Source organism: Prenolepis imparis, unplaced genomic scaffold (genome assembly GCF_030444845.1).
Source record: "Prenolepis imparis isolate NDT839.2.m4 unplaced genomic scaffold, iyPreImpa1.0 SCAF_9, whole genome shotgun sequence".
NCBI classification, from domain to species: Eukaryota; Metazoa; Arthropoda; class Insecta; order Hymenoptera; family Formicidae; genus Prenolepis; species Prenolepis imparis.
In genome coordinates this window covers 3,406,364-3,433,644 of record NW_028141167.1, presented here as the reverse complement: position 1 = coordinate 3,433,644, position 27,281 = coordinate 3,406,364, and the positions used below count along the sequence as shown (strand labels likewise).

The following is a 27,281-nucleotide window of genomic DNA, read 5'->3' as shown; positions in this document are numbered from 1 at the left end:
TCCAAAATCCTTATTTCTCAGGGAACATGAAAACATGCAACAGTATTAATCTATCTTTAGAAAAAGCATTCTCATTCTATTATATTTCACACAATTAATGATTTACTTTAATTTTTATATATATAAATATGTGTTACATATAGAGAGATTACTACCTCTATATGAAAGGATTTTTATTACATATGTATAATAAAAAATAAAAACGTATTTTTTTCGTTAATTTTAGAGAATAAAGTCCTTTCTAAAAGTAAGTAATTCAATTATATCGCGTCATCCCAGGTAAAGTGTGAAATTTCCCGGTGTAATCCACAGCGGTCTTTCTTTTATACGTCGAGTTGTTTTGTTTCGAGATAGAAAGAGTATCGAGCGAGTACTACGGGGTGAAGATCGCAGGTCGTCTGCTCCAGCTGATGCCGCGGCAGATCGTAGAAATATTATTACGCGCGACAAACAATGAACAAATTCGCGAGTGCCGGCCTATTTTTACGAGACTTCTTTCGGAGACGGCTCCAAGAAACACAATATAAAACTTTCCGAGCGAATTGACGGATATATATCGCGAAACATCGAGCATTCTGACGCCTTCCTTGTACGAGATGAACTCCTATTTATCTGTCTCCTTAAATTTTGTCTCCTTAAATTTCTATAGTATTATTTTACGACATTCTAGAGTTAAAAATCGGTGCTCTATTATAAATCGATTTTATCACGTTGTTGTATTTATGATCAAGATGAATTTATATTACTCTTTCAAACTTTCGCCATTTATCTCATGAAACTTTTCGATGAAGATGTTTATTCAGGTCGATAAAGAATACAAATTTATGTCTGATTAATATTGGACGAATTCCCTCGCGAAATTCACTTTGCGACCTAATACTGTTATTTAAAAGTCACTTCTAGATTAGAATTTCCGTTTCACTTAAATTAAACAGTGTATTATTACATCGAGTTAGAATTATCCCGAGGAGAAAATGACCTAAAACGCTGCTTTTTAAAACGTCTTCGATATATCTCGTTCAACTGAGAATAAAAGAGAATTTCAGGTTATTTCGCTGAATAATGCCAACCTACCTCTCGTCATTACGAACGCTGTATTACGCGATGTATAATGAGAAACACGCAAGACGGCGATCAACTCGCTCAGTTCATTTATGAGTATATTTAGCCCAGCCTAAGGATATCCCGTCGGGAGAAAATGCGCGGAAAGCCGCATCGATAAAAATTGTTAACAATAGACACGTTTTGCCGGCGATCGACCTCCAGCGCGATTTATTTCCACGGCGGACGGAACACGATGGTCGACATATTTCATGCATCCCTGCCCGTTGCTTTGTAATTAAATCTCGCGTGTAACATGATAAATCCCCCGCGCGGATTAATGTATATTGTAACAATATTATACGTGTCCGGCAAACGCATTCGGCACATTTTACGACTACAATAGATAGGGCGATTACGATGCGTGGCCAAACAAAAATGCCGCCTCTCTAGGCGCGCGCGATATCATAAATTCGTGAAATCGCGCTCGCGCGATTTAACTTCGATTCGACGAAACGTCGATACGCAGCTTCGATCCGCTTCACTCTGAAAGCACAGGGAAAGCCGCGACAGATCGGTGATTTAACGGTGGCTGTCTATCGTTGGCAATTAAATCCGACAATGCGGCTGGAACTTCAAATCAGTCTCGAGTCGAGGATTAATACGTACGACGATCGATGATTATCGATTATCGCTATCATTACTATCGCCGCATCATTGCTCTATTCGCGATAGCTTAGAGGATATCGGCACTAATGCGCGCGATTGTCAACGTGGTATTACCTCCAAGTCCTCGAGCTGACGCCTAAAGCACGTCGTATGTCTCGCATAATCCTATCTACATAAGATATTTAACCCCTTTCACTCCGCCCCTCGTCGCCAATTGTTATCGCGGTTAAATGTGGGCGGAGCGTGCCGTAGAGAATTGGAATGCATTACGCGATGCAATACGCGATTAAAAGATACATATGTCGTAGAGGAAGGAGAATTACTTGTATAAAACATTAGAGAAATCTATTTCTCAGTGTTGACACAGAAACTGGTCAATTTCTTTCACATACAAGCCATCCAATTCAACGAAATGTCATTTACTTGCACGTTACATGACAGGATCCAATTAACAATATATCAAGCTGTAGGAAAATACACTATCGATCCTATCAATGGCCATAGAGAAACGTTCTCGTAATTATCTCGAAATAAAACTCGGCAAATTGCGGATAAAATAATCACTTAAATTTTTTACTACACGGGTTTGTCATATCCAATAGGAGTATTTTACAGGCGCAACCTATCCCAATTTTTATATATCTAAATCCGGAAGGCGATTAAATTTTTCGTGAAACTTTGAACTGCTTCGCGTTTAACTTAATCGGCTTTTAAAAAAAATGTAAAAAATTGAAAGACGCGTGTAACATTTTTATCTAGTGGCTTGCGACCATTTCGATATGTTTCGTGTAGAAAAAAAAAAATTCTCCCAGTTTTTTCCGAGATTGTAAAAAATTGAAATGTAAATTTAAAAGCTAAAAGTAGGTACTAATATTGAAATATTTATAGATTTACTTCGCAAACATACATATTGAAACTAATGAACATTACATTGTAATATAAATTTAATGAAGTCGCATATACTAGAATATTCTCGAGATTATTCGGAATAGAGACGAGTTAGTTGCGATATGATTGCGAGTTATTCATTGTGTGTGTATATGTGTGATTCGGTGCAAGCTACTGTCCTGTGAATAATACTATTGCCGTTATCGTTGGCATTACGAGAGCGTGGAAACCTGTGATTAGAGAGGATTCTATCGCAATAACGTTCACGATTGTCGCTACTGAGTTACTGACCTGTTGGTTCGTTAGGGCAGACTGCAGCACGGCGGATGAACCCGGTCAAGTGCCTCAAATCGGTGGTCTCTCGAATTTCGGCAAGGTGAGTACGAAATCTAAATAGAAATTCATATATTACTCCAATCTGCGCGTTATAAAACAAATTTTCTTATATTTGCAAAGATTATGAAAATATAACACGACATGCATAAAAGTGCATATATTATTCATATAGCAATGTAACTATTTCATTCCTTTTGAATTCGTCGCAAAGCTAAAACGCGCTCGTGAGATTTTGTAAAATTAAAATTTCACATTCACGATTATGGCATCGAGAACACGCTTTTATAAAACATACTTATATATCTGCAATCTATAAAATTTTATTTGTACAAAAATATCGTATATGTGCATCTATCGCTATCGTACGCTTGGTATTATTTATAAAATAGCGAATAGAATATAGGAAAAAAATAACATGAATATGTTGCACATTGAAATATGTACAATATATTATAATCCGATGTGTTTCTTTTTCAAAACAAATCCCTCGAAATTTTCTGAACTAACAGTTTCAGAGCTCGATTATGGTGTCAAATGGAATTAAAATGCGCATTCTCTTCCGTATTCGTTGTGACAGAATGACCGAGTTTGACCGCGTCAGCCATATTCAACTGTGTTTAATCGTAAATCTGGTATGTTCTATGCCGTTTGTATCGACGTGTCGTCCATAAATATACGGATTTCGATGAGAATTTAAACGAAAAATGGTTTCGCCAAAGTGGAACCGAAATGTTTTTGGTCCAATCGGAGATCCATTGGGAACAGTGATATCGAATTTATTACCGCAGTGATTCCGCGAGGGTTTATGCGTATGCATCAGAAAAGCTGACGCTATAACATCAAAGTAATAGCATCAAACGTTATAATACAATTTTTTTCATTGCTTCGCATTTTGGTTGTAAAAATAGCGAAATTATGTTAGTGTACAGGTGTCGTATCACACACTGTTGTTTTCAAGTACTCTGAAAATCTCTGTTCTCTAACAGGGAATCGGATATCAACCACAAGTAGCTTGACACGTAATATTAGAGCTCACATTACTAACAAAACGAAATTATACATTTCATATAATTAACGAATAAATCCAGCTATTTTCGACATTTTAAAAGAGTCGTCCTTGTAGGACCACGAAACTAAATTTCTAGCAATCTGCAATCTACCAATCGAGCTGATCCTCTGAAAACTACTAAAATGGATAGAACATGTTACGAAGTTCTACAGCTCTATTGTTCACTTACATGACAAAGGACGGTTAGTCCAACGGATTAGTGGTCGTTTCCAAATTCCCTTCAACTCTCTGATGCGCCAGTTCTGTCCATTACCGGTAAAGTAGCTACTTTACTTTTAATATGTAAGTTTCATCGTTGAAAGCTTCAAGAACATCTAAAGAATGTTCTTTTCCGCATAAAGGACGAAAAATATTTTTAAAAATATAGGTACTTTAAACAAACTCGAGATTTATTAAAATATTTTATAAAATGTAGGGAAGAAAAACTTATGATTAGAAATAATTTTCATAGAATTTATTTTCATGACAGCGAAGTAAAATCTAAAGAAAATTAAACAATGATTAAAGCAATGACAACTTTGGCAACTAATGGCGCGTGCGATGATACAAGATCCCATATTGATTTTAGCGCAAACTTCGAATACCACTCTATTCGCAAACGAGAGAGAGCCGTTTCTAAGCAATCACTTAAGGGTAATGCCGCCTCTCACCTTTCAAGGATATATCTTCTACTTGTCAAACTGTAAGTTTCCCCGCGAAAGTGTCACGTAGAAGAGTCGTTGCGAAACTTTACGTTAGGGAGTAGTGTGAGCAACAGAACTGTCACTCGACAGACTTCATTGATCGGAATGAGCTTAGGAAACAGCGACAATAAACTTTTCTCGGTCATTTTCAAGTTGTGAAATTGCAATAATTGATTCAATTCCATTGACGCTATTAATGTTGTATCTTAAATGCTCATTGAATTTACTTTAATTATTCAAGTAAATGAAATTTCCTCGAAAAGTAGCGTTGTAGATTCGATTTAAGCAAGTATAAAGTTCTATGTATTTCTCTCATTTTTATATCTTTATGCCCTTAATTATTTCAATATCTATTTAGCTCGTTTGAAGCACTTTCGCGTGGGTTTCCAATTAATCGATTTCTACGTAGACGTTAACCATCGTAGATGTTCCGTAACAGAAATTTTGATTGTGTTTGCAACAGTGGTATGGTTAAGTCCTCGCCGATCAAGGAGGAATTGAATTTGCACCACGGTACTGCTTCGAGCTGTTAGTTGCACGCTCAAACAGAACTCTAAGAACTTCACCGTCTTCAATGCAGGGAACCACCTAAAGTCTTGTTCCATTATCGATGGGATCGTGTTAAGGGTGACGGGGGTTTAACTAAATTCAAGTAACAATAGGTACTTGTGTATTCGCCTGTTTTTGTTTCCGCTATGCTTTAAAAATATTGTGTACTTCTATACATAATTTATATTTCATTTTCGAATCGTTTTAACTCGCATTTAGAACGAAGCTAATTGAAAGATTTTATTCGCAACAAAACGCTTCTTTATATTGATGAGAAACAAGATAATATACATATACATATATAAACATATAGGTACATATATGTATAAATATAAAATATTTTCATGAAAAAACAGCTAATATTATCTTGCATATAATATTTATTATATGTATTAGATAGAAGCTATTGTTGAAAGTATTGAGCAAATTATTTATTTCTATTCATGCCGATGCATCGACGTCGCGACTACACAAGTACACGGTGCAAACGGCGGCGAAGGAATTTTCCCGAGATCTTCCTGCGAGATGCACTTAGTAAGCTCATTCATATTTTATGGGTAGAGTAAGACCGGGGGGTCGTTCTCGCTGCGCGTTTATCCGTCTGTACTGACGGATATCACCCGCCGTTCTTCAATGCGCGGCAAATGGTCAGAAGCAGGAAATAGAGAGAGTGGCAGATCCCAGGAGCGTTTTCGACGACCGAAGACGCATATAAACGACTTTAGGGATGTAGTACAAATGTAAGCCATCTGCGGACGTAGAAATTGCTCAAATATTCAGTGAAAATGGCGTGACGGTGCGCCGGTTGCTTATCTTTTTGGGACAAAGAGAGATTTATTTTGTGTCGCGTTTAACTCCTGTCAAATAAGTCAAGCGCCTTGGTAAAGTTTTTTTTCAATATATGTACAATAGTTTTCATTTTATATAATGCCAAAAATTGTTTTAATAATCGATTATAACTCTAAATCTAATACAGTTAGAAACAAAGATAAGATTTTAAAAAACAGGCGTAAGATATATCGACACACATGTATATATATATTTTTTTTCATTTGCCTTTTAAATTTACCCTACGCACTGTAGGGTAAATTTCGTCCAATTTGTTGGAAACGAAAAAGGATTGCTAACTATGACAGATGTTGCGATTATCTAACAAATATACTCTTGATTCTTCTGCAATGAGTATTTCGTGTCACGTTTTCATGATGCTTTAACGGCATTCTGTAGATTCGCATCTTATTCCACGTACAGAACATAAGGTAGAAAATCCCGGATTCCGGTAGGCGATTCCGCAGACGTGCACGATTAAAAATTCATAGAAAATCTTCGTGTCGGTACGATTTTACGGAATCTTGGATTTACCCGAGCTTCCGGAGAAGTTTGATTGCATTAGTCCGATTGTGTATTGGTATGGGAATCGCTTAAAACTTTCGTGATCGCCCAGAAATCGTCTCGATATACCCGATATACTCGATAAAAATGAATATAAATTATTTAAAGAAGAAATACCTTATATATTTTTTTTCAAAAATTTTAAAAAATAAAAAGATTCTATTATGTCTGTTACTGTAAAATTAAATATCTTTCCTTTATGGAATTTTAAAAACGCAAAAGAATTATCACGATACTTTCTGGGCATTCAAATGTATTATCGCATTGAAAGGATTAAAATGCAATTGCATGTAACTTTCTCGTGGATTACAGCTGAAATTTACAATTATTAATGTACACGAGAGAGGAAACGTTAACCGTGACGAATTCTCTTTTGTTCCTAAAAAGCCCGCCGCTTCTAACGACCGAAGCCACTTTCGTTCTGCCATTCGGGAAAATACCAAACGACGTGCTTTCCAGACGTTCACCGAAAGCCACAGCATGCTTTCGCAGGGAGGAGAAGAGGTCAGAAGGGAGGGCTATGCAACTGCAGCTGAAACGGAGCACTTCCGTCGACGCGTGGAATTTACATCGCTCGCATATTCGCGACTCGTCGTCGGTTCTCGTAGTTGCCAATAGAACCGGAACATCGCGACAAGACAAGAACGACTCGATTTAGCGACGATAGCGATAACGTGAAACGAACTATGGATGAATTTCGATTTGGCAATCCTTTTTCAGGAAATAGAACAAATGATAAATAAAATCTCCAATTATTTTACAATCGCACAATATGCAAAATAAATTGTAATTAGTTAATACTTTTAATTAATACTATAAAAGAGATTAATTAATTAATACTTTTAATTAATACTTAATACTATAAAAGAGAAATAAGTACTGCGTCATATAATATGTTAATGCGTTTAATTAAAATATCAGTAAAATCATGTAGAGGAAATTTTTATTCGCTAAAAAAAAATATAAAATTGCATTTTTAAAACAGAGATTAAATTAGATTAAATTTTTGCGAGAGATTCCTCGGAAATTCATTTAATTACACACTCTTTGGATTACTTATTGTGCAACTGAAAAGGGAAACTTGACTGCGGGCAGCGTTCGTGATTTTTGCGCGGAGAGTTGTAATATTCTCGTAATACTTGAAGAAAATATGCAAACGACTGTCACGACACCTCCTTTATTTCTCAGAGATTTGCAATTCAAAATCTGAACAATTAACTTTTGCTTTTAACTTATAAACAGATATAAACTATGCTTGCTTTTCATCGTCAAACATTAACTAATAATAATCAAATAAATTTATAAAAATCTAGATATTTCGCGACGCGCGTTTAAAATTTAATAATACTTTAAATTATTTTTTTATTGTCGACAACAAATAGCATCGTAACTCATGTTTCGCGTCCAATATCGACACGACGTCAACAAGGTGGAAGGATTTCGAGACGAGAGCTCCTGCCCGCACCAATACTTACTTAGTGACTGACTTCGATCTTCGATACTCCCAAGTATCGACTGCAATTGGCCGAACAAATTTGTGCGCTATTCGAGCGATTCTACCTGTTTCTGACACGTCAGCTATTTATGTTCACGGATCCCCTGACTTCATCCCTCTTTCCGCTTCCCAGGGGCCTCTCCAATTTCTACCCTCCATTGTCTTAGGCACTTCTTATTTCCCTCGGGGATAACGTTTTTGACACACTGAGAAATTTCACGGGGAAGTTTTATGAATTTCTACTGTTAAATCTGCCGCGAGGCACGAAAAGACGAATTGCGAAATGATTCCAAGATGAAACAAGCAGCGTGTGTGCTACCAAAAAGATCAATTTACAATCTTAAGCATCTCTCCCTTCACGAGAATCAGATCTTGATTTTTTTTAGACGGTACATCATAAATAAATATTTTTCTATACGTATGTACACGCGCGATGAAACAAAATATTGTTAGATTTTCATTTTGCAGATTTAACGACACGCATGTTCGTTTCGTTGCGTTCGCAATTCAATGAACCACGGACTTTCCATCATTTTTCACTCGCAACATGTTCGGGTGCGAAAAACCAGACTTGAAACTTCTGTTATCGACAGGTCGAATTTTTAATATCGTGCTCTTGTACTTCGTAAATTTCAAACTGCAAAAATAATTGCGTTAGTTCAATTTTCTATACGCGCTCAGACTTTCCGGTAAATTTTGAATATATAAATAACACTGAAATAATTTGAGCGAAAAAAATATATTATCGGAGCAATTTACTTTAAACTATATTTTTGAAAGAGACAGTAAGATTTTTCGAATAAAGATATTACCGAAAATACATCGTAAACTCAAATTTAAACAAATATAAAGCTTTATCATGTTTAAAAAAAATAGCAATACTTTTTTACATATATTTTTAATTTCACAAAATCGTTTTGCATTTCGCTGAATTGATGTACAGTATCTTGTTTTATTTCTGCTTTCTTTCCTCGCCGTTCTATTTCGTTCTTTTCCTTTTTTTTCATCTGTTTCTTATACCATCACTCCTTACAAGTGGTGACATCGCAAAAGTAGCGAGACCAGTGGAAGCCATTTCCGTGGCGGTGCCATAATTTACGTAACTGCATAATTCTTCTTGTTTCCACTTATGCAATAGGAACAACGGCTATGCCAGGCTCGTAAAGATAAAAAATTGTCACCAAGCTCCCGAGATTGCCGGGCGTCCGCAGTAGTATTTCACTTTTACGGAGTCTCTTCATGCGCGGCTAACCCGTGCGATTCGCTCTCTTTTACCCTTCTTTCCTATCCTCGTCCCTTTCGTTCTCCCTTCGCAACCTTCGGGTCCTTTTTCGCGAGATTCGACGCGGCACCGATTAAGATCTAAAGAGGTCCCTCGACGTGTTTCCATTTCCTCCGAAGGAAATTTCCGCGAGTACCGCGAGTACTCTATCCCCTCCCCTTTACATGATCCACATATACAGCTAGCTTAAATCAGACAACCACTTCCGACCGGCTGTTTGCCGAGCGGCATCAGTAGCGAAATCGTGTAACATGGTAATCGCGTAGCGCGGCACGTATATCCATTGTACTAGAGCTAGAGGAAATGACGATACCAAACTACCTTCGGGGACGATTCGCACAATAACCATGCTGGTGCGCGCGCATTTCTCGGCAGAAGCCGGGCAGACAATCGGCGGGATAAAGAATTCCGATCGATTTCGGCCTTCCAATAACGACTCTACCGATCGTGATTTTATTTCAAAAATTGCAACCTCTCGCCGAACGCAGAGGCAACGCACGGCTCGAAGTTGATCTGAAAGTTGTTCGTTTCACGCTTGTAGAACGGATGAAGGAAAAAGTTTAATAGGAACTCGTGAAACACGGGCGTCGATTACAGGCAGATAGCGAGTTATTATACTGAGGCCAAGCATAAATAAAAAAAATTATTTTATTAGCCTCCTATAGCTAGATAAAGAGAAAGATAATAACAATTGCTCTCATCTAAAATCTTTTGTTATAACTTGACATCTTTTTAATCAATAGATGTGCTTTTTTTATAAGACCTCAAAATAAATAGTTAAAGCCGTGATTGATTCAATATATTTCAAGCTGAACGGCTGCATTCGGATCCGAGAATAATCGAGTAACCTGTCGAATTAATTAGTCGATCATTAGAAGTTCTGGCAATCGCAGTTACGACTTCATTTATACACAAGTCTCTAGAACTTCACACAATTTCGAGTACGGTCCGTCGCGAATGAACAGTTTGAGCTCGTCGGGCATCAATAACCGATGTAAGCTTTATATCGATCCGAGTGTCGAAACATCTGGTTAAGCAAACGTTCAAAACTTCCATTCGTTGAACACGAACGATCTCTGTCAAGAGGCAAACTCGTCAGTGATACGATTCGGTACTCGATATAGGTGAGGGATCCTTTCTCTCTCTCTCTCTCTCTCTCTCTCTCTCTCCAACTTAGCAACAATTTCGATGCAATCAATTCGGTTAGTTGGTTGGCTTAACTGCCCCAATATTCCGTCATCTGGGCCAGTGTCGAGTCGACGTGTCTCTGTTCGAAACAATCAAACTGGCGCGATTTAATCTATCGAATTTGTCAACGAAACTGTCGTCGTCGCATTCAACGCTATAAATGATATATCCTCGACATTAAACTGCGGAAATCCGAAATTACGTAAAAGTTTTTCATTTATCATTGCTGCGAAAAAAAATATCTTAATCTTTCAATCGTGCTTTTCCCATGCATATTTAAATAGAACGTCCCGATTTGTACCGCATTATTTCTGATGACAAATTAGAATCTGTCACTAATAAATAATGCGGTGGAATCGCGGACACCTTACGTATTTAACTATATGTATCGAATTGTATCTTATAAATATTCGAAACGCTCGCGAATATTCAAAACGAGACGACTTCTCTGAATATTCAAGTACTCGAGAATTCGTCGACCTCTCCCAGTTTCCACCGCGGTACTTCCGGCTTCTTGACGAGATGAAAAAGAAATCGACCTAACTGCACGCTGGCTAACTGTGCCTCCGGTGAACCGAGAGAGAATCGGGACATTATAAATCTTCGCGTACCATGAAACCAGCCGACACGCTACTAAAACCGTGAGAGGTGATGCGCATTATCTGCGAAACTACGACAGATTTTACCGGTCTACTCTTTTCTCTTTCTCTCTCTCGTGCGACCCATTTACGTCGTGTTCGTCTTACTTACGTATCGACGCGATTTCGAGTAAATAAGCCGACGTTCTGCTCGCCAGTGGAAAAGGAATCGGGCGTTTCCCGCTTCGAGTCACGGATTACAGAAAGCACGGAGGATCCGCTCGACCGTAAAAAAGCTCGCGATCAAGATGGATGGATGAAGTAGAATGTTTTCCAGAGAGTTTCCATTTGGAAATCTACCGGAATAATTCAAACGTAACTTTTATGACGCGAAAAAACAGTCATTTCGCAACAATACGAAGCACGAGAACACGGTGTACAGCGTGTTCAAGAAAATTTTTTTCATATTTTAAAAAAGAAAATATATAGAATGCATTAACGCAAATCATAAACGATTAATTATCCACATTTAAATCCATATATCTCATTTGCATATTCTACTTGTATATTTGTGTGATCAATAATTTTATATATCTATTTAAAAGCATGAGATACATATATTGAAAATGAATACATTTATGTACCCTGTTCATTTCTACGTGATTTCATGTAATAACGTTTGACATTATGATTATATGTATATGTATATAGATATATACGAATCCGTATGCCCTTCGTGTAACAATCCAGAAAGAATGTACTCTTTTTCCGCTTCGTTGCCACCCATATTGCAGTACCCGTTTTGCGATAGAGGCTTTATATATGATCCCTCGCTTTTTCTTTTATGCCTCGAACGATATCCGCATCATTTCTCACCTACACCTGAGCAATAAACAGCTCTTCAAGCACTCGCTGAAAATTCTCGGCGATATAGAAGAACTAAAGTTTCAAAAGAGAAGCCGTCACACAGATCTCCTTACCTCGATGCCATAAAAGAACGTACCCTTCGTTTTAACGAGCGTTCCTCCGATCCCTTTGATGTATACATTAAACTTTCTCAACATTACTTTAAAATCATTATTTGGCTCTCGCGTTATGATGAAAAGCCCTTATTGTAGAATACACTCTCGTAACTAGTTGTCGTCGTTTCCTATTATATTTATGTTCTGCAATGTCTTAATTGTCTTGAAATGAAAATTCCTCTAAGAATTATTAACTTTCCTTTGTCATTCAATTCCGAGATATTTTCATAATATTATCATTGTTTTATTGCAATAGAAATAAGATAATCTTTATACATTTTTTTCTTCTCATATAAAGATATTAAAAGAAACACTTGTGCGCTATAATATCAAAGCCTTGCTCGTCTAGCGAGCAATGAAGCAGTCGTGTGTACGGAAGCAGCCTTTTACGAGAAAAGTACCAGGATCCGATACCTGGACCGTTTCATCCCATTCCCTTCCAGTCCATTCCCCTCGACCAAGATGATCGTTCTAGTGGGAAAACTTTCGTAAAAGAAAAACGCGGTTATCACGACTCGCGTCGCAATAGTGTAACGAAATATGTAAATAAGTGTCGAATTGTAAAAGAGAAGAGAGAAAAAAGAGGAACTGTGATATTGAGAATATGCACAAGTATTGTATTTTATCGATTATTTAAAATGGAACAGTGTAATTTGCAAATCCTTTATTGATCTTTCTAATAGTTATCTAGAATCTCTCCAAACAAACCGCGTCTCACTAAAGTGTCAGATTCTGCTTCGCATAAAATAAATTTTTTTTAAGAATAAGTACAAATAAATAAGTACGTGCAGAAGTCATGTGCAGAAATTTTATTTATTTTTAAAAATGTAAGCAACATTCTTCCACATCTTTAAAAAAATCTCTTTAAATAATGTTCACGCGCGAATTTTGTCACACTTTTTTGCTTCTAACATCACCCTTAAAAAAAAAAATTATTTGCAACCGCAAACAATAAAAAGAAATATATGTATATATATTAAATGAGCGTCAAATAAGATAAATGTCTGTAAAGATGTAGAAAATAAATACCTTGAAACCAGATAAAATCTTAAAATTAGAATTAGTACGCGCCTTTGTTGATTATACCAAGCATTTTTGTAATTTGCATTTTACGATGAGAGAATGCCGAAAATTGGAAATGCGAATGCTCAACCAAGTGAAGAACGAAGCAAATATCGCTGATGCGTTAAATTGCATTTCACCTGTAGTATTCAAAATTAACTTGACTTAATACGTAACATAAAAAGTATGATCATGAGTTTATCAAATCGAAATGAACTTGCATAATTCTTTGTATATGAATGAATTCGCCGAAAGAAGAAATTAAATTAAAAGGTCCTAGTTTTATATTCTTCTTTAATAGTTGTAAACTAATAATCGCGCGAAAATATAGAAAAGATTCCTTAAAATAAAATCACAGCAATACAAAAAAAGACATTATGAAGACTTTTAGTATTGTAAATTGAAAGGAGACGGTCTCAAAGACAAATTAAGCATATTTTAACTGTTTTTAAATTGTTTTTAAATTAAATATCTACCCTATTTTTTGCATCTATATTTATATTATTATTTTTTTATATAATTGAATCAACGTTGATTTTACGCGATATTTTCACATCTCAGGGAATGACGCGACGATACTTAGGTTATTTGATTTTGAATTGTCTATATATCGTATCAAAACGAGTTGAATCAGCGCTTTAATCAGGCATCTACAACAGCATTTTCGAAAGAAGATAAAGGACTACTATCGCGCTTCCATGATCTGCCACGTACGAGAAAAGCGGAAGATAGCTTCGCTCTCGGTATCACAAGGCATACCTCTTTCCCTTATATCCCGAAGCTACGTTTTCCAACCTTCTACGTGATTCTTTGTATCGATGCGACGTGTGCGCATTTCCCGACGTGCGCTTATATAGGCGCGCACACGTTAGAAAGTGATCCGTTGAATACGATATGCATCTCGCGTGCATGCGCACACGAAAAGTGGCCGATATCTACGGATCGTTGCTGCCTCTCGCGCTAAAAGCACACTCAGTCACACCCTGATGCTCTCGCTTAATTGCTTCGGCAAAGCCCTTAGAGCGCAGACTAAAATCACGGAAAAGGAGCAAGGTGCAGGAAGATCACAGGCCCAAAGTAGGGCGAGTAATTCTTTTTGCGCGTCGTTCAATCTCGATCTGAATGCATTTAAGAGCGAATATACGCTTGTTCCGATAAATAATATGCAAAATAAGATTCAACATTAAACAATATATAATGATTCCCTACGTAGAACACTTTATTGAATGCGGATAAGATTTCGCTCTTCGATGTACGTTTCTGTTGAAACACAACTTTACTTCTTCTATGATTAATCGCTTCGTAGAGCTTCGATGGAATCGAATGGGATTGTAATAAACAGGATAAAAACTTCCGTAAAAGTAAAAGGAAAGGAGAAAGGATAAAAGAAGAGAGAGAGAAAAAAAGGAGAGAAAGCGAGCGAGCTGTAGAAGGGTGATTTATTATGCCGCACTATCCCAGACACTTCCGAGGACAATAGGTTAATATTTCGTGAAAAAAGGATAAGAGTTAGAAGAAATGGGTTATACGTGTGAGGAATAGTCGATATTTCTTTCGCGGGATCATTTCTCAGGGGCTTCGACGTAAGAGCATTAATCGCGCCATCGAAATACTTGTCTCGCATCCGAGAAAGAGCCTTGCGCAGACTGGTATTAACTACTTATCACGGTCGACTTCGCGACGTTATCAATATTGCAGCCTTCCTTTAATTTCATAAAGTTCGCGAAGCGTTTTCGCGCATTAACGTTCTCGCGAGCTATATTGAGGCTCTTTAAAACTGCATTATCGTTTCCTCTCGGAAGGTCCACTCGGTCTTAAATCCCGAGATTCGCGGACCATCTCGTAGTCCGCTAAACTTTCATACACACTGGCCCTTTATTAACTTTCCCGCTTTTTACCTCTTGTCCCTCATCCCCATGCCGCGGACACGTTCCTTTCTTACCCATCGGCAAACTTTAGTGAGCTGCTACCAAAATCGATTTTCATTCTCGCCGAAGTCGCTCGAGATACAGATAAGACTTAATTCATTTTAGCATAACGGTGAATTCGGTTCTCCGAATTTAATAACTGCAATGTTATATTGAAATATTATCGGAAGTCTGGAATAGAGAGAGCTACTCGCGCGCACTTCTTTTTCAAATCGGAAATAAATAATTTGTTGCAAATAAAAAGGCCAGTGAAAAAAGCTTATTTACTATTATATTCATTTTGTAATATTTTCTTTAGTAAAAATATAATATAAACAGCGTCTTTTCATACTGTAAACTAGAATAAGAATTATGGAAACTGCACAAAACATCCGACCAATATATAGCGAGCCGTATAAGTCGATTTATGCGGAATCAATTTTCGCAATCCGAGTCCGAAGGAAAGCTGCGACAGTTTCCGCAACAGTTTGTGAATTAATTCGTCGCAGCCAAATACCGAAAGAGCAACGCGGATGTTCACAAAGACGCAATATGGCAGTACAGCTGGCCAATAAGTTTCTGAAAGCGTTATGGGTTGACCGGCCGCGTCCTTTTGAGACCAGATGCGATAGCTTGTTCTAGGAGTTCGCGTCTAAATAGTCGGTAGGGCGTCGACAGTTTCGCAAACTGAAGTTGGACGATAACGGCGGTCGTAGGTGTTGACGGTAAAGCGCGGCTGTGTTGCAGACGTGGTAAGTTTTACCATCGGGAAAGAGCAGGATGACCGGCCATCCTGGCGTCGCCGTCAACTTGAATCAATCAAAGCGAGAACGTTTCACGAGCATGTATATATGTATATATATATATATATATACCCGCGGGGCGAACAGAGGCGTATTTTCGGTCCGACTTGCTCTCGACTCCGATTCCACCCATCCCGGAAAAACTTTCGACATTTCAAACTGTGCAATTTCCTATGCGACCAAGGCGAAATGTCACCCGCTGATCCTTTGTCTCTCCGCGGAAGCGATCCGCACTGAAATCTTGTCCGAGATTTAGCTAGTCCGCTTCGATCGGGCGGACCTCTCGAGTGGAAAATGCATCCCCCGGAAAGCGACATTGGAATTGTGGGGATTGAAACCAGTATAATTTCAGGAAGTTCAATTTTGGATGTCAGATTTGGAAAATGTACATGGGTTAATCGGAGTAATTGTGTGTAACGTCATATTTCTTAATGATATCATCGAAATCGTAATAGTTGCTAGATAGATAATCGTTATTAAACTTATTTTATTAAAAAAAATAATTTTAAAATTATTTTCGAAAAATTTTAGAACATTTATTATTAGTAATGAGAGAAAGATTTTTTAATTAAAATTTTTATCTTAAAAATTTTTAAGAAATTTGAAATTTTTGTTAAGTTCTATTTTATAAAAAAAGAAAGTAAATAAAAAATTGTTGAGTTGCTAAATTCTGTTCTATAAAAATCTCAATTTAGTCTCTATTCAAAAATCTCTATTTAAAAATGTCTTAAATCAAATGTATATAAAATGTTTCTAATATACTCATTTAAATTTAAATTGAATTTATAAGAAGAAAGTTTTAATGAAATTTAAATTGAAGCAATTAAACATGTTCCATATAAAATAAAATTTTACTTCTATTATATTGAATAATATTATAAATGGAAAAAATCAATTTTACAATATTTCTGATCGAAGTGAATTAGCTTCGCCTCAGGGTCAAAAGTAAAAAAAATTAAACACAGGGGTGAAAAGGAAATGAATAAACGTCCCGATCCCTTCTTCGATTTTCGCTCCAAAAAATACCTGAGGGAGCAATGAATGAAAGAACGTATCTATGATACGAGTGGATACCTTTCAAAAGGACTCATGGGAGAATGAAGCTTATTCGTCATCCTGTCGGCCGATAGGTCGCACCTAACCACCACCATTGCGCCACCTTAACACACCCCGGAGATTCTAGAGGGTAAACTCTTCCAATAACCAGAAAAAATATGTATTATCATCCTCCAAAAGAAATAAATTTACTATGAATGTGCTGGGGGAGCAAGCTCATAGATTAGGGCAATAATGTCTCCTAAAAGAGACTCCCCTTCTCTTCATCAATCAAATGTTTATGTACAGATATATTCTATCTACGATGGCATGATGATTTCATTTCCTGATGTCTAAATGATCTTATAAATTGATCTTATAAATTGCATTCTTGCGCGCGGATAAAAAAATGTTTCATTATAAAATCAATACAATAAAATAAACCATCCACTTTGCCGGAGTAGAAACAGAACTGCAAATAAATTAATCAATTATTTCTTGTTCTGGTCTTCGTTAGTTTTCGAATTCCATTAAAATTTACCGTTTCTAGATAAAGGGGAGGTAAACGGAGTGAAAAGTCTGGTTAGATCGCAAACACATGAGATGCCTCTTCAGAAAATAAATTGCTTGAATAATGGAAAAGAATCGCTTGAGCCAGGCTTACGCATTTCTCTCTCTCTCTCTCCCTCTTTCCCTCTCTTTCTCTCTTTCTCTCGTTCCTCTTTCTCTCCTTTTCATCAAAGCTTCTGTGACCAGCAAAACCATCCTATCGCGTGTCACTCGCACGTATCCAATCTCAACCGCACTCTTCTTTTGCGACGATTTTATGCAATGAAATTATTCGCTAACTTTCTCTAATTCCTAAAAATTTGTTCAAATCTTGTTATAAAGAGACGCGCATTTTAATTTTCTGAAAAATAGTCTATAAGGACTATAAAGACATCTCAATAAAAATAATTAAAAAAACAAAAACGTTCATCGCGATCAACAATTTGACTTAAATTTTTAACAAGAAATTTATGTATTTCTTATTATATAGTCTCCATTTAACACGTCACTCAATCTGTTACAAGATTCCCCCGCACGCACATACGTTGAGATATTCTTTATTTATCTGTCGACATTGCGAGAGAATTCCGTCTCGTTGCCTCGTACTTGAAGCATCCACAATGAAAACGAGACGAAAGTCACGCTAAGAATTCGTCACGACTTACGAGAGAAAAAAAAAGAACAGAAGCACACACAACTATGGCAAAACTGTGGGGAATAAGAAAGCCGAGAAGGAATCCTTAGACGTTCAGTTTATCACGTTGCCAGTTTAACAAAGCATTCTCGTTTAACGGAGATAACGTTCTCCGTACAGGAAAGAAATCGGAATTCGTGCAACAACTTGGCTCCTAACAAGGAGCTCCTAACATAACTCTTCCGTGCCAAAGCGTTTAGCGAGTTTTAATTTTGGTTTCAAAAAATATAAATACTATTGTTAATAACACACATGTATTTTAAAAAAATACCTCTCTCTAACGCTAATACTTCGTTTACAGAGGTCCTATTATAATTTTGTGAATCTGTTTTTAATATAAAACCATTCCAAAAGATCTTTGAGATTTTAATATTTTTAATAAATTAAATTATTAAAATAAAATCTTACTTTTACTACAAGGCCATTTTATATTAGAGTTTTTAAAAAAATATCACATTATTAATATTCTGTAATAAAAACTGCAAGAACTTTGTTCTATAAATCTTACATGATATTGTTATCTCTTAAACGTATTGATTACTGGACACTAGAAAATCCGACATTTCGATCTATTCAACGGCCACTATCTCTCGCATTGGCATTCTCCTCGGGATTGTAGCTCTAGAAAGAATTCGTTCTAAACTTCAATCCGATTCGCGCAATAAGTGTCACTGACCTAACGTGCGTGGACTATAAACTAGTCCATTCGCTTCACTACCAATGCGAAATTTAATTCGGAAAGTAACCCGACAGATACGTAACTAACCTTCTGTCAGTCTGACCTTAATCTTAAGGAAGCCGTATAAATAAACAAGGGAAGATACTCTCGAATAGATCACTCGAAATTTATCAAGACTATAAAAAAGTCGTAAAAGAAAGGATTGATAAAAGGTTGCATGACTACACTGTCGTCGAGATGACACAGTGAATCCCTTCGATCCGCTTTATATATATAATATAATCTGGATTAGTGTCACTCTATCGCAAAAATATTCTAAAGATGTATCTTGTCTTTCTCAACGTTGAAGCCGCGATATTCTTCGAAGTATTTTAATCCGCGGTGTCTCGATGCCATATCGCGAAAATTCGCGAATATCGAAACTATTTAACGTCGGAGGGATTTTTCAGAGTGTCGTGTTGGAGATGAATCGACTTGGGATGATGGTGGACCTCTCCCACGTCTCGGTACCCACGATGCTGGCCGCCATGGCAACATCGAGAGCGCCGGTGATTTTCAGTCACAGCAGCGCTCACGCCCTTTGCAATTCCTCGCGAAATGTACCTGACCACGCGCTTCAACTTTTGGTAAGTATCTCTAGATAGCGAAAGTCGAAGATAAATGCATGTAAAGTTTTAATTATGCGAAACAAATTTATATATAATTGCTTTAGAGGCTTAATGATTCCATATCTGTTTTTGCTCTGTAAATATTGTATATAATAATTAATTTATCTTACATGAACTCTAGATTTCATCAATTATATTAATAGTCTCTCTCATACTAGAGTATTTTATATATTATATATTTTATATAATTTTTGATATATATATTTTTTTTGCTTATAAAGAATTATCTTATCCAAATAAATATAAGTAAATTATTTTTTCATAGTTTATTTAATTCAGAGATCACGATATTTAATTTAAAAAAAACATGAATGTTTTGTTCACAGGCGCGGACCGGTGGTATAGTTATGGTATCCTTCTACCCCCATTTTATCAGCTGTGGCGAAAAATCGACGCTCGAGGATGTAGCAGGTGAGTGATAAGAATTATTCAATTTTAATTATTGATACTTTCATATTTGCGTAAAACCTAATATCGGAACAACGTAACAATGGATATTACAATTGGCTTGCACAGCGCACGATAATAAAATTTTCGAAAATAAACTCCAATTATCCAGGTAGATATTATACATGCTTAAAACGCGCGATATTTGTTTACCGAAATATGCCATTATCACGGTATTTTGAAAGTAAAACATAACACGCGCATGCAATACGATCAGACATCTGATGGAATTGGTTATTATTTCTCACATTTATATTTTTCCACCTGTATTTCGAAATGAGATAAAATTGGAGCATTGAATAAAATTTTCTTCATTAATTTCTCTCTGTAATCAACGTTACTTTGACGCGCTTTTATCTTCTGTAGCTTTGAGCAGGCGATAACAATCGCCCGCTCTTATATTTCACAGTAAAGGTTAATTGAAAAGATTATCGCACTTAGTTTTCTTTTTTCACGACTGACATGGTTTTCGCGACTAAGCCACCTAGTCTTTCAAAATCACCGTTGACGTCGCAAAAGCGAACCTTTCCCAGAGCTCTTTCTTTGCTAAAGCGGCTAGATGAGCGTTAGGTTGCCAATTCCAAACAGATTGCTATCTTATTTGCATTATTGTAGAGCGGCTTGAAGTTTCGAAGGCATTAACATTTGAGGCCACATTGGTAATGTAAATCAACTCTGTGTGTGTATATATCTGTATGTGTGTGTATAGTATATATTGTATATAATACAATTAAATATAGAGATGTAGAAACGGAATTTTAATCGAGAGCATGTAACTCCGATATACTCTGAGATTCAATTGAAACAAAATATCATATTTCTCGTTCGAAATACGAGTCGATTTAAATTATTAATTTAGACAGTCAAGCAACCTGAAAAAAATAAAATTCTATTCCATTGTAGTAATAATATTGTAACTTTTCTCGTGGCATTTCAAGTATGCCGCTTCTGATAAATTTAACTCTATACTTTCGAACGAGATCGATTGCGAAAGCCGAGAACGTTGTGTGTGTGTGTGTGTGTGTGTGTGTGTGTGCGCCGTAATCCAAAGTTCACACTTTGCGCGGCTGAACCGCGGTTCCAAATGCATTTTGCAAAAACCCGGAGCGTTTCCGCAGGCAAATGTGACAAAAAAGTGACGTTTTCCCGCGGGTACAGCCAATTCCGTTCCGCGGTATTGCCAAGCGGCGTCAGTTTGTACATAGGGAACATGAATTTTCCAGATCTACAAGAAGGAGGAATGAGATCGACACACACACACAGAGCGTTTACCTTCCTCCTCTCTCTCTCTCTCTCCGTTAAATTGGAGTCGGGGAAACGCGTTAGGAGAATGCCATAATTCTTAATCCACGAAGATAATAGACGCGAGATAATAAATTCTTTAATTTCGTCCATTTTTCTTGCGCTAATCTCCCGGGGATCTCGCGGGATGCAAACTCGGAGAACCCCGCAAGATTTGTAGTTTTACTAGGATCGTAATAATCCCATGTCGCCATTTCCTACTGTCTCCATGCACTTTCCGTAAGAATAAGCAGATGCAACGTGTATAATATCGCATCGAGATACAGGACGCATCTCGTCCTCGAATATGAGGATCGCTGTGAATTTCTCTCGCGCGGTATCGAAATGTCAAATTGCTGCGCGCATCTCGGAAAACGCGCGACAAAAGAAAGAAAGAAAGAACGAATGAATGAATGAATACCACCGACCCGAATAATAATAATAATCGCTATCCCGGATGGGTTGCGCATCGGATGCATAATCCGGCGTGGTGCGGGTGCCTGAATAATCGTTTCCTTCCGCGGGCGGCATCTCTAATTGCTTTACATCGACTGTTACAGAGCTGCGGAGAGAAAATTATGTCCGCCGAGGGGAAAAGGGGGCGAAGAAAATTATGGACGGGAAATGTGTGCGTTATATACCAAGTACACAATTATAATTTCGGGACTGCGAGTCGATTTCGCGCGCGCGTTTCGTCGGATTGGCCATTCGCATAGCGGTATTACGCTTATGATTGATTCTCACCACCTCTCGCCGTTTTCCTCCCTCTCGTTTTCCGCATCCCGATTTGCATCGCCTCGCCCTCGCGTTGCTCATTCAGCGGAGCACAGCTGATCCCATAGTCGCGCGCCGGTTAATAATAACGCGATATCGCAGCTCGCAATTCTCCGCATTACGTTTGCCGAATGACTGCTTCTTTGTTTACAGTGCGAATGCAATTTTCTCGATTCGTGCGTCGCTCGCAGTCTGCGCCCGCGAAAAGAGTATCTATCTGTCATTCTCCGGCGAATTCACGATTGTGGAAAGTACCTTCGATCCCCATATGGTCTATTTTATTTAACTTGTGCGATACGTAATTCTATTTGCTTCCTTAATTACACGATTTCCGAATTATATATTGCAGAAGTTTTACAAATATTGCAATGTAAATTATATTTATATAATTATAATTTATTCTCATCGAAATCACTTTCGATCCATTGATAAAATAATATATTTAATAGGAAATTTTTAATTATGCATAATGTAACATTGACCTCTTCTCGTATTATTAAATATATAGTAATATTGCGTTTCGTGAGCAATGTTTATACATTATTTACACAAGCGCGGTGTTTCTTCGTTCTCGCTTCGCATGACTATATTCTATGCATGTTTCTCCCGCGAAACATCAAAATACACCTACGTTGTATCTCGAGAGACATTCGCACGTTATTCTGCCCAAACAAACGTCAACGTGCTGTTTACATCGTACATGCAAATCGAAAGATCTCACGGCAACCTGCTAATGGCATAACTGTTACGATACACGAGATGCAATGCAAATGCAATTCCCTCCGTTTATGACAACATGCACCAGTCGTGCCGCAAAGTCGTTCGTTTCTTTAAGGGTGAAACATTCTGAAATCTTTATACAAACCTTCATATTTCTCCCTTATCCTTTTAGCCGTGTTTACAGCTAAGATTATATGATACAAATAATTTCTTAATTTCGATAAAAATACGTGACAGATCTAAAAAAAAATATCTAAATATTCAGATATATGCAGAATTTCTCATTTTATTATTAAAATCAGAATTTTTGATGCTGTGCTGGGTTATCTGCTGGTTTCAGCATCGTACCCCGCGTTACGTAATTTTGAGCTAATGCTCGATAACGACATGACTCGACGAATAATGATCAATTTTGAAAGACCGTCCCACATTACGCCGAGCCGTTCGACATATAATTTACGATATAATGGAGATAACGCGCGAGAACAACGCGGGGCGCAAACACGAAAATCGAAATCTATGACGTTTCTGATATGTTCCGCTTCGCAGAAACTCGAGCTCGAATAAAATTACGGTGCAATGGTGCACGCCGTTATTCTACAGTCTGATCGACTATGAATTATGTCATTTATTCGATTGATTATGCATGTTGCGTTCGTGCAAAATACACGTATGCCATTATCTATTACGTACTTTGAAGCTAAATGAGGCGAGCTTTCATAAATGCCTTAATATTCATTAGATAAACATTTTTCTGTACGTGTGCGTGTGTTAGAGATAAAAAAATAGCTCAAAAATAGATCATGATTGTTAGGTAGCTTATATTGTTAAAACGTTAAGTTTTATAAAATTCAAACAATATTTGAATATTATTCGTCCATCTTAAATTTTGACGAGAGATTTACTAATGCAACAAATGATATTTGCAAAGATTAATAAAACCACATCGACGTTCAATTATATCAAATATATAAAAATAGCATTTTTTAATAAAAAAAGAATAATCTTATTTAGTACACTTTAAAATACTATTACTAAAAATATAACAAATTGTTTCCTTTTCTATAATAACTCTGTCGCGATGACAAGTAATGCAATTTGTTGAATTAGCTGAGATGTGAAATTTGCTCATAATTCTGATGAAAGTATAAAATTATTTTTTGAATTTTGTGTTTTTCGCCCAATGTAATTATACTCGTGATGTATTAGGTCACCGAGATGTAAATTATATGTACACGTGTGCGCATGTAATTCCCGAGTTAACAATAACATCCGTGTGACGGATATGCAAATTTTCATTGTTTATGCGTGCATTCGCGATTTCATTATACCTGTTCAAATTATTATTCGATTTTATCCATCCTCGTCGCGGGCGCGCGAGAGAAGTATACTTTGAAAATTATCTAGTGGTGGAAATTGTATTTACAAACGTGATTACAAAGCTAGCAGTAAGCAGAGCATAATTTGCTTCAATCCCGCTCGCCGGATATATCAATTGAAAATTGCTAGCGCGTTTCTTTGAATTTATCTTCTTACTCTTTTTTTTTTGCAATTCAATCACAGTAATTGTTAATTAATTTACCATTTCTTGCAACTTACATAAACAGGAAGATGAGTCTGCGCTCAACGAATTACTTATTCAATTTGCACAAGCGCAATATTCTCTTATATTCAAAGCGAATTTATTATGCGCCTCGCGCTGTATTATGATTAACAACAACGGTAACGTGGATACGAATGCAGCTGCGGAGGAGAGAACGTTGTACATCAAATCGCGTAAAAATACATTGCCCGAGCGGACGCAACAATGGAAACGAATGAAACGTGTAAGTGTAGGTAATTTTCTTTGTGGCTCTCGAGAAAAAGTGACGCGGTATATTAATCGTCATTGAAAAATCGTCGTCCTGTTTTCTGCCAAACCTTTCGCGTTTATTTATTCGCGCTATCCGAGACGACAGACGCGGGAGATTAAGTCTCAAGTAATAACGTCAGCGATAAGTCAGACATCTCGGTATACGCATGAGACACTTCGATAAAGCAATCTTGAAATGAATAAAATTTTATAAAAAGATTATGCCAAACCTTTCGCGTTTATTTATTCGCGCTATCCGAGACGACAGATACAGGACATTAGGTCTCAAGTAGTAACGTCAGCGATAAGTCAGACGTCTCGATATACGTATGAGATACTTCGATAAAGCGATCTTGGAGTGAATTAAATTTTATAAAAAGATCATGCCAAACCTTTCGCGTTTATTTATTCTTGCCATCCGAGACGATAGACACGGGAGATTAAGTCTCAAGTTGTAACGTCAGCGATAAGTCAGACATATTTCGGTATATGTATAAAATACTTTGAAAAAACGATCTTGAAATTAATAAAATTTTATAAAAATATTATGCCAAACCTTTCGCGTTTATTTATTCGCGCTATTCGAGACGACAGACGCAGGAGAGATGTCTGACTTATCGCTGACGTTATTACTTGAGACATAATCTCCTGCGTCTGTCGTCTCGGATAGCGTGAATAAATAAACGCGAAAGGTTTGGCATGATTTTTTTATAAAATTTTATTAATTTTAAGATCGTTTTTTCAAAGTATTTTATACATATACAGAGATGTCTGCCTTATCGCTGACGTTACTACTTAAGAATTAATCTCCCACGTCTGTCGTCTCGGATAACGCGAATAAATAAACGCGAAAGGTTTGGAATGATCTTTTTATAAAATTTTATTAATTTCAAGATCGTTTTTTCAAAGTATTTTATACATATACTGAGATGTCTGCCTTATCGCTGACGTTACTACTTGAGACTTAATCTCCCGCGTCTGTCGTCTCGGATAGCACGAATAAATAAACGCGAAAGGTTCGCCATGATCTTTTTATAAAATTTTATTTATTTCAAGATTGCTTTATCGAAGTGTCTCATACGTATACCGAGATGTCTGACTTATCGCTGACGTTACTACTTGAGACTTAATCTTCCGCGTCTGTCGTCTCGGATGACACGAATAAATAAACGCGAAAGGTTTGGCATGATCTTTTTATAAAATTTAATTCACTCCAAGATCGTTTTTTCAAAGTATTTTATACATATACAGAGATGTCTGCCTTATCGCTGACGTTACTACTTAAGAATTAATCTCCCACGTCTGTCGTCTCGGATAACGCGAATAAATAAACGCGAAAGGTTTGGAATGATCTTTTTATAAAATTTTATTAATTTCAAGATCGTTTTTTCAAAGTATTTTATACATATACTGAGATGTCTGCCTTATCGCTGACGTTACTACTTGAGACTTAATCTCCCGCGTCTGTCGTCTCGGATAGCACGAATAAATAAACGCGAAAGGTTCGCCATGATCTTTTTATAAAATTTTATTTATTTCAAGATTGCTTTATCGAAGTGTCTCATACGTATACCGAGATGTCTGACTTATCGCTGACGTTACTACTTGAGACTTAATCTCCTGCGTCTGTCGTCTCGGATAGCGCGAATAAATAAACGCGAAAGGTTTGGCATGATCCTTTTATAAAATTTAATTCACTCCAAGATCGCTTTATCGAAGTATCTCATACGTATACCGAGATGTCTGACTTATCGCTGACGTTACTACTTGAGACTTAATCTCCTGCGTCTGTCGTCTCGGATAGCGCGAATAAATAAACGCGAAAGGCTTGGCATGATCCTTTTATAAAATTTTATTCATTTCAAGATCGTTTTTTCAAAGTATCTCATACGTATACCGAGATGTTTGACTTATCGCTGACGTTACTACTTGAGACTTAATCTCCCGCGTCTGTCGTCTCGGATGACACGAATAAATAAACGCGAAAGGTTTGGCATGATCTTTTTATAAAATTTAATTCACTCCAAGATCGCTTTATCGAAGTATCTCATACGTATACCGAGATGTCTGACTTATCGCTGATGTTACTACTTGAGACTTAATCTCCTGCGTCTGTCGTCTCGGATAGCGCAAATAAATAAACGCGAAAGGTTTGGCATTATTTTTTTATAAAATTTTATTAATGTCAAGATCGCTTTATCGAAGTGTCTCATGCGTATACCCGAGATGTTTGACTTATCGCTGACGTTATTACTTGAGACCTAATGTCCTGCGTCTGTCGTCTCGGATAGCGCGAATAAATAAACGCGAAAGGTTTAGCATAATTTTTTTATAAAATTTTATTAATTTCAAGATCGTTTTTTCAAAGTATTTTATACATATACCGAGATGTCTGATTTAACGCTGATGTTACTACGTGAGACTTACTATCTCCCGTGTTTGTCGTCTCGGATAGCGCGAATAAATAAACGCGGAAGGTTTGAGTAAAAATTTCGAATATGTATACTTTTTAGTTTGTTTCATAAACCACACTAAAAAAATTGTTTTTTTCTTAAGATATAATAGCTATCAACATTTCTTAAAATTTACAATTAGAGATATCATTTACGAAAAATGTA

General features: G+C 36.8%; 2 protein-coding genes across 7 annotated transcripts in view; one reads left to right on the top strand and one right to left on the bottom strand.

Moving 5' to 3' along the window:
• LOC145940765 (dipeptidase 1) overlaps window positions 1-27,281 on the top strand; it is an 83,639-nt gene that overhangs the window by 38,518 nt on the left and 17,840 nt on the right. For both annotated transcript variants that reach the window (XM_083046284.1, XM_083046283.1), the window contains exons 6-8: window positions 2,905-2,974; window positions 19,371-19,547; window positions 19,916-20,000. In XM_083046284.1, coding sequence (XP_082902410.1) covers window positions 2,905-2,974; window positions 19,371-19,547; window positions 19,916-20,000 — 332 coding nt within the window. The remainder of the gene's footprint in view (window positions 1-2,904; window positions 2,975-19,370; window positions 19,548-19,915; window positions 20,001-27,281) is intronic.
• The window catches only part of LOC145940774 (uncharacterized), a 225,604-nt gene that overhangs the window by 196,194 nt on the left and 2,129 nt on the right, over window positions 1-27,281 (bottom strand). For 3 of the 5 annotated variants that reach the window (XM_083046295.1, XM_083046296.1, XM_083046297.1), the window contains exon 3: window positions 2,890-2,987. The exons of the other annotated variants lie outside the window; for them this stretch is intronic. The gene's annotated coding sequence lies outside the window, so the exon portion shown is untranslated. The remainder of the gene's footprint in view (window positions 1-2,889; window positions 2,988-27,281) is intronic. 5 annotated transcript variants of the gene reach the window in all.